The sequence below is a fragment of the Phoxinus phoxinus genome (genome assembly GCF_949152265.1).
Source record: "Phoxinus phoxinus genome assembly, chromosome: 18".
Classification (NCBI taxonomy): domain Eukaryota; kingdom Metazoa; phylum Chordata; class Actinopteri; order Cypriniformes; family Leuciscidae; genus Phoxinus; species Phoxinus phoxinus.
Window position 1 is genome coordinate 2,015,952 of NC_136893.1, and position 8,912 is coordinate 2,024,863.

At 39.8% G+C, this 8,912-nt stretch overlaps 1 protein-coding gene across 2 annotated transcripts in view; it reads left to right on the top strand.

Moving 5' to 3' along the window:
- Positions 1-8,362, top strand: part of aimp1b (aminoacyl tRNA synthetase complex interacting multifunctional protein 1b) — an 11,924-nt gene extending 3,562 nt beyond the window's left edge. For both annotated transcript variants that reach the window (XM_079588652.1, XM_079588653.1), the window contains exons 5-7: positions 924-1,135; positions 2,145-2,313; positions 7,528-8,362. In XM_079588652.1, the coding sequence (XP_079444778.1) occupies positions 924-1,135; positions 2,145-2,313; positions 7,528-7,694 (548 nt within the window). In that variant the 3' untranslated portion in view covers positions 7,695-8,362. The remainder of the gene's footprint in view (positions 1-923; positions 1,136-2,144; positions 2,314-7,527) is intronic.
- The last annotated feature ends 550 nt before the right edge of the window (positions 8,363-8,912 follow it).

Genomic DNA, 8,912 nt, shown 5'->3' on the forward strand with positions numbered 1-8,912 from the left:
TTCTGGAAATAGACATAGAATTTTTTTCTTGCAATTGTGAATATATTTTACAATTATTATTATTTTCTTACAATTATGACTTTTTTTTGCAATTGCCAGTTTATAACTCACAATTTAGTTTTTTCTCACAATTGCAACAAAATGTTACAATTCAGACTTTTTTCTTGTGCTTGCGAGTTTATCTCACAATATTTTTCGCAATTTTGAGTTTATATCATAAAAAAAATCTTGCATTTGCTAGTTAACACCACACAATTCTGAATTTTTTATCAATTGCGAGGTTATGCCTGACAATTTTTTTTCTCGCAATTGTACGTTTATATCACAATTTTTGCTTTTTTCACAATAATTTTTTCTCACATTTGTGAGTTTATATCTTGCAATTCTGACTTTTTCCTCAGAATCGTTAGATTTAAACTCATAATTGCAAGTTATAAGTGAGATATAAAGTTGTAATTGCGAGAAAAAAAGTTGTCAGAAGAATCGTCAGAATCATGAGATATATATTTTTTTATTACATTTATTTGAAATAGAATATTTTGTAAAATTATAAATCTCATTTTGATCAATTTAATGCGTCCTTGCTGAATAAAAGTATGATTTTTTTTATTTTATTCATTTATGTTCAGGATTGTGCTGCATTCACTCACAAAAATACATGTTTTATATATTTACGGTAGGACATTTACTAAATATCTTCATGGAGCATGATCTTAATATCCTCATGATTTTTGGCATAAAAGAAAAATGGATAATTTTGACCCATACGATGTATAGTTGATATTGCCACAGATATACCCGTGCGGCTCCAGACTGGGTTTGGGATCAGGGTCACGTGTGTAATGTTTGATACACGACTCATTGTGTTGTATGTCAGAGATTGATGCGCAGTGAGAGATTTGCGTGGTGTGTGTGTGTCTCAGGAGTGGACGCGGCGCATCTGAAGACTTCCGAGTCGGTTCTGATGCGCGAGCAGAAACCCGACGTGTCCCGACTGGACCTGCGCGTCGCTCGCATTCTGGACGTGCGGAAACATCCGGATTCAGAGTCGCTGTACGTCCAGGAGGTGGAGTTAGGAGAACCCGCTCCCAGAACCGTGGTCAGCGGACTGACCAATCACGTGCCTCCAGAACAGGTTCACAACACACACTCTTATTAATAAACTTACTAAACACTGAAGCTGTAAATAAACACTCAGCAACTCCACACACTTGTGTTCTGCTGTGTGATTTAAATAAATATTTTAGTAACATTATTTTATTAATTAATTAAACAAATATTTAAAAAAGATGTACCATTTATAATATTCATATGTAATGTATAATATTTTTGCTGGCCAAAATAATTGGAAGCATTTTTTTAAATGTTGTAAACATCACATTTGAAAGAAATATATTTTCGAAATAAACACATTTCAAAATCTCAAAACATATATAAAATATTTATACAATATATTTTGAACAACATTTTGATTTTGAAGTATTTAAAAATATCAGGACAAATAAAGGACCAACATATATTAAAATATAATTATGTTTTGATATTAATTAATATATTTATATAAATATTTACCAGAAATATTTTTTCAAAATATATTTTGTTTTGTCCATTTGTTTATTTTGAATATCAAATATATGTACACTACTAAAACGTTTGGATGTTTTTAAGTCTTTTATTCTCACCAAGGCTGCATTTATTTGATTAAAATACAGTAAAAATAGTGAAATATTATCAAAACATAAATCATCACTTTTCTATGTGAATATCTAGTAAAGTGTAATTTATTCCTGTGATCAAAGCTGAATTTATCATCATTACTCCAGTCTTCAGTGTCACATGATCCTACAGAAATCAGAATAATATTCTAATATTGATGCTCAAGACACATTTATGATTATTATCAATGTTGAAATCTGTTAATATTTCTGTGGAAACTGTCATACATTTTATTTTTCATGATTCTTTGATGAATAGAAACTTCAAAAGAACTGCATTTATTTGACATAGAATCTTTTGTAATATTATAAATCTCATTTTGATCAATTTAATGCGTCCTTGCTGAATAAAAATATTAATTTCTTTAAAAATAAATAATAATATGGCCCCCATGCGTTATTCAGCATGCATTGTGCTTGTGTGTGCAGCTGGTGGGCTGTCTGGTGGTGTTGTTGTGTAACGTCCGGCCGGTGAAGGTCCGAGGGGTTCAGTCGCAGGCCCGCCTCCTCTGTGCTGTCAATCAAGAGAGCATGGAGCCGTTGACTCCGCCCACTTCTGCTCAGCCAGGCGACAGAATCACTTTCCAGTATTACCCCGGTAAGAGCTCGTCATAAACCCGCATAAACAGCCAGTGTTGGGGAAAGTTGTGCATTACAATATTGCGTTACTCCACAAAAAAGTTACTTAGTTACTTTTAATGATAAGTAATGCGTTACGTTACTTTTACGTTACTTTTCCTCACCTGGGCTGCGTTGCTTGTTTGTTTTTAATAACAACAAAAAATATCTATTTTTGGCAAATGCTAAGGCCCTTTCACATCAAAACTGAAGTGAATAATCCTCATGCTGAAGGAAATGCATATTTACTCCTGTACAGTAGAGGGCGCCGCTCAAACTAACCTCTCAGCTTCTGCCGATTAAAGAACAATAGCAAACAGAAGGAAGTTCGACACTCTAATTTCTAAATCTAATCTAAAGTAGTTTTTGCTTATTAGTCTGGTTGAATTAGATAATTAAAGGTCAGCAGCAAAGACATTGGTGAATAAAGTGAGATTAAATACATAAAGTATATTTGTGTCGTTTTAATATAGTTCATTATAAAAGTTTTGTGTAAAATTCTGAGATTGCATTTCACTGTTTTCATTCATTTTGAGGAATACTGAATGTTTTCGTGGCAGTGAGATGAGTAAATGCATGTTCACATTTAGGGCCGTATCTTGCACCCAGCGCAATTGACTTTGTACACCGCCGCATGTCTCATTCCTATTCTGCACCCGCACACAGCGGACTTTTCCCTCCACAGACGCACGTCGGTAAATTAGGGAATGAACTTGCGCTCGGGGGGGGGGGGGGGGGGGCGGTTCGGCGAATAGAGGAGTGTGTTCCGGCGCAAACGTTCCCTGGAGATATTCTGCAGTTTCAGAAAACAACTCCGCCACTGACCAGGAGAAACCCAGTCTAAAGACAGCGGCGCCGCGCGTTAGTCATATGCTATTTTAAGGGCGCGTGCTTGGCCATTATGTAGCGTGTGAACAACACACACACTTTGATTCTCTAATCTAAACGGACGCAGCAGTTTTCATTTTTGCAAATCATACATTATTACAAGGAAAAATATTGACACACGAGAGAAATCATTGTTGTGTCCGTGAAGATGTGGAAAAATAGACATAAATCTAGATTACACATTTACCCAAATTATTATACGCCTGTTTAACTGAAGCTAATGTGTGTGTGTTTCTCCATCATCCTCAATGTCACTTCTCTGTGTTTTACGGCCCTGACGAGAACGTCGGTCTCCTCGGCTGTGAAGCGCTCCTGGTGTACGCCGGCAAACCCGCCGTTATAATAGCAATCCGCCGTTATAATAGCGATCCGCCGTTATAATAGCGATCCGCCGTTATAATAGCAATCCGCCGTTATAATAGCGATCCGCCGTTATAATAGCAATCCACCGTTATAATAGCAATCCGCCGTTATAATAGCGATCCGCCGTTATAATAGCAATCCGCCGTTATAATAGCGATCCGCCGTTATAATAGCGATCCGCCGTTATAATAGCAATCCGCCGTTATAATAGCGATCCGCCGTTATAATAGCAATCCGCCGTTATAATAGCAATCCGCCGTTATAATAGCGATCCGCCGTTATAATAGCAATCCGCCGTTATAATAGCAATCCGCCGTTATAATAGCGATCCGCCGTTATAATAGCGATCCGCCGTTATAATAGCGATCCGCCGTTATAATAAGATCCGCCGTTATAATAGCGATCCGCCGTTATAATAGCGATCCGCCGTTATAATAGCGATCCGCCGTTATAATAGCGATCCGCCGTTATAATAGCGATCCGCCGTTATAATAGCTATCCGCCGTTATAATAGCGATCCGCCGTTATAATAGCGATCCGCCGTTATAATAGCGATCCGCCGTTATAATAGCGATCCGCCGTTATAATAGCGATCCGCCGTTATAATAGCGATCCGCCGTTATAATAGCAATCCGCCGTTATAATAGCGATCCGCCGTTATAATAGCGATCCGCCGTTATAATAGCGATCCGCCGTTATAATAGCAATCCGCCGTTATAATAGCAATCCGCCGTTATAATAGCAATCCGCCGTTATAATAGCGTTCCGCCGTTATAATAGCAATCCACCGTTATAATAGCAATCCGCCGTTATAATAGCAATCCACCGTTATAATAGCGTTCCGCCGTTATAATAGCAATCCACCGTTATAATAGCGTTCCGCCGTTATAATAGCAATCCGCCGTTATAATAGCAATCCGCCGTTATAATAGCAATCCACCGTTATAATAGCGTTCCGCCGTTATAATAGCAATCCACCGTTATAATAGCGTTCCGCCGTTATAATAGCAATCCTCCGTTATAATAGCGTTCCGCCGTTATAATAGCGTTCCGCCGTTATAATAGCGATCCGCCGTTATAATAGCGATCCGCCGTTATAATAGCAATCCGCCGTTATAATAGCGATCCGCCGTTATAATAGCGATCCGCCGTTATAATAGCAATCCGCCGTTATAATAGCGTTCCGCCGTTATAATAGCGATCCGCCGTTATAATTGCAATCCGCCGTTATAATAGCAATCCACCGTTATAATAGCGATCCGCCGTTATAATAGCGATCCGCCGTTATAATAGCGATCCGCCGTTATAATAGCAATCCGCCGTTATAATAGCGATCCGCCGTTATAATAGCGATCCGCCGTTATAATAGCAATCCGCCGTTATAATAGCGTTCCGCCGTTATAATAGCGATCCGCCGTTATAATTGCAATCCGCCGTTATAATAGCAATCCGCCGTTATAATAGCAATCCGCCGTTATAATAGCGATCCGCCGTTATAATAGCGATCCGCCGTTATAATAGCAATCCGCCGTTATAATAGCAATCCGCCGTTATAATAGCGATCCACCGTTATAATAGCGATCCGCCGTTATAATAGCAATCCGCCGTTATAATAGCGATCCGCCGTTATAATAGCGATCCGCCGTTATAATAGCAATCCGCCGTTATAATAGCAATCCGCCGTTATAATAGCGATCCACCGTTATAATAGCAATCCGCCGTTATAATAGCAATCCGCCGTTATAATAGCGATCCGCCGTTATAATAGCAATCCGCCGTTATAATAGCAATCCGCCGTTATAATAGCGATCCGCCGTTATAATAGCGATCCGCCGTTATAATAGCGATCCGCCGTTATAATAGCAATCCGCCGTTATAATAGCAATCCGCCGTTATAATAGCGATCCACCGTTATAATAGCGATCCGCCGTTATAATAGCAATCCGCCGTTATAATAGCGATCCACCGTTATAATAGCGATCCGCCGTTATAATAGCAATCCGCCGTTATAATAGCGATCCACCGTTATAATAGCGATCCACCGTTATAATAGCAATCCGCCGTTATAATAGCGATCCACCGTTATAATAGCAATCCGCCGTTATAATAGCAATCCGCCGTTATAATAGCGATCCGCCGTTATAATAGCGATCCGCCGTTATAATAGCAATCCACCGTTATAATAGCGTTCCGCCGTTATAATAGCGTTCCGCCGTTATAATAGCAATCCGCCGTTATAATAGCGATCCGCCGTTATAATAGCAATCCGCCGTTATAATAGCGTTCCGCCGTTATAATAGCGATCCGCCGTTATAATAGCGATCCGCCGTTATAATAGCAATCCGCCGTTATAATAGCAATCCGCCGTTATAATAGCAATCCGCCGTTATAATAGCGATCCGCCGTTATAATAGCAATCCGCCGTTATAATAGCGATCCGCCGTTATAATAGCAATCCGCCGTTATAATAGCGTTCCGCCGTTATAATAGCGATCCGCCGTTATAATAGCGATCCGCCGTTATAATAGCGATCCGCCGTTATAATAGCAATCCGCCGTTATAATAGCGATCCGCCGTTATAATAGCAATCCACCGTTATAATAGCAATCCGCCGTTATAATAGCGATCCGCCGTTATAATAGCAATCCGCCGTTATAATAGCGTTCCGCCGTTATAATAGCGATCCGCCGTTATAATTGCAATCCGCCGTTATAATAGCAATCCGCCGTTATAATAGCAATCCGCCGTTATAATAGCGATCCACCGTTATAATAGCGATCCGCCGTTATAATAGCAATCCGCCGTTATAATAGCGATCCACCGTTATAATAGCGATCCGCCGTTATAATAGCAATCCGCCGTTATAATAGCGATCCACCGTTATAATAGCGATCCACCGTTATAATAGCAATCCGCCGTTATAATAGCGATCCACCGTTATAATAGCAATCCGCCGTTATAATAGCAATCCGCCGTTATAATAGCGATCCGCCGTTATAATAGCAATCCGCCGTTATAATAGCGATCCACCGTTATAATAGCAATCCGCCGTTATAATAGCGATCCACCGTTATAATAGCAATCCGCCGTTATAATAGCGATCCACCGTTATAATAGCGATCCGCCGTTATAATAGCGATCCGCCGTTATAATAGCGATCCGCCGTTATAATAGCAATCCGCCGTTATAATAGCGATCCACCGTTATAATAGCGATCCGCCGTTATAATAGCAATCCGCCGTTATAATAGCAATCCGCCGTTATAATAGCGATCCGCCGTTATAATAGCGATCCGCCGTTATAATAGCAATCCGCCGTTATAATAGCGATCCGCCGTTATAATAGCAATCCGCCGTTATAATAGCGATCCGCCGTTATAATAGCAATCCGCCGTGGAACAAGCGCGCCGGCTCTTAAAGGGAATGTGAGAGGACGCTCTGATTGGTTTATTTCACGTTACGCCCAAACCACACCTATGAGTAATGAAGCGACTTCAGACACACACATTTTAGATTTGCGCCGGGATCCGCCCACAAAGTTACTTGCGTTTTGCGTTTGATACTTGCGCTTCAGAGCGTTACAATAGTGCCCATAGTCTAGAACTACACACCAGCATGTTGTTTACACACACACACACACAAACGCACGCACATACACACACGCACACACACACACGAGCACACACACGCACACACACGCGCGCGCGCACACACGCCCACACACACACACGCACATAAATGTGAAAAAGTAACTAGCGTTACTTATTTGAAAAATTTACTTTTTGTGATAGTTTGTTGTGAATTGAAAAAGTAATGCGTTACTTTACTAGTTACTTGGAAAGTAATCTGATGACGTAACTCATGTTGCTTGTAATGAGTTCCACACACACACAGCACTGTAAACTGCATCAGAGTTTGTAACGGACTGTGTTTGTGATGTGCAGGGGAACCAGAGAAAGAGTTGAATCCCAAACAGCGGATCTGGGAGCGTCTGCTGCCCGACCTGTGCACGGATGCCAAGGGCGTGGCCACGTATAAGGGCGTGGCCTTCGAAGTCCGTGGGAAGGGCCTCTGCCGGGCCCCGAACATCAGCAACGGCGGGATCAAATAACACTAAAAGCTCATCAACATCATCCTGTCACTCATGATCAAAATCCCACCAATAAATCATTAAAAACCACAGAAAGCCTCAGTGTTCTGCATTAAAGGTTGTGTAGGTAAGAATTGTCTAAAGAACTTTTTTTCAAATTGGCTTAAAATGTCTTTATATACCAATACATAATTAAAATGTCAGTACTTTGAAAAAGAGAGTATAAAAATTGAGTGACTCTAGTGTATTTAATCTTCAAAAAACACAGCTCATTAATTCCTACCGGGACGAAACAAGTGATTGGCTTGCGCGACTGTCACTCTCCGTCGCCATGACTACCGCCGCTATTACTGGCTCCGCCCACGTGCACGCAGTCGCGCACCCGTTTTTAGGCGGGAGTGAATGGAATTAATGAGCTGTGTTTATTGAAGATTAAATACACTAGAGTCACTCAGTTTTTATACTCTCTATTTCAGAGTACTTGCATTTTAATTATGTATTGGTATATAAAGACAGTTTAAACTAATTTGAATAAAAGTTTTTTTAGACAATTCTGACATACCCTACCCTTCAACATGTTTAACAGTTAACTCACATACATACAAGCTGAAAGTATATTTATTGTATTTATGATATGTGACCCTGGAGCACAAAACCAGTCAATTTCTTGAAAGTTGAATAATCTCTCCATTGATGTGTGGTGTGTTAGGATAGGACAATATTTGGTCGAGACACAACTATTGAAAATCTGGAATCTGAGGAGCAAAAAAATGTAAACATTGAGAAAATCTCCTTTAAAGTTGTGCATTTATGTTCACGATTGTGCTGCATTCACTCACAAAAATACATGTTTTATATATTTACGGTAGGACATTTACTAAATATCTTCATGAACATGATCTGAATATCCTCATGATTTTTGGCATAAAAGAAAAATGGATAATTTTGACCCATACGATGTATAGTTGCTATTGCCACAGATATACCCGTGCGGCTCCAGACTGGGTTTGTGATCCAGACTCGCATATAATAAATCAATAAATATAACATATATTTTCATGAGTACATGAAAACATTATATATAAGGGCTTTATGAGCCAATTTATTATTTTAGACACAGTGATCAAGATCACAATCATTCAGTTTGTACAGTATCTTTGGCACATTTAAAGGGTTAGTCTCAAAACTTCTGTCTTTATTTACTCACCGTCATGTCCTTCTAAACCCGCAAGTCTTTTG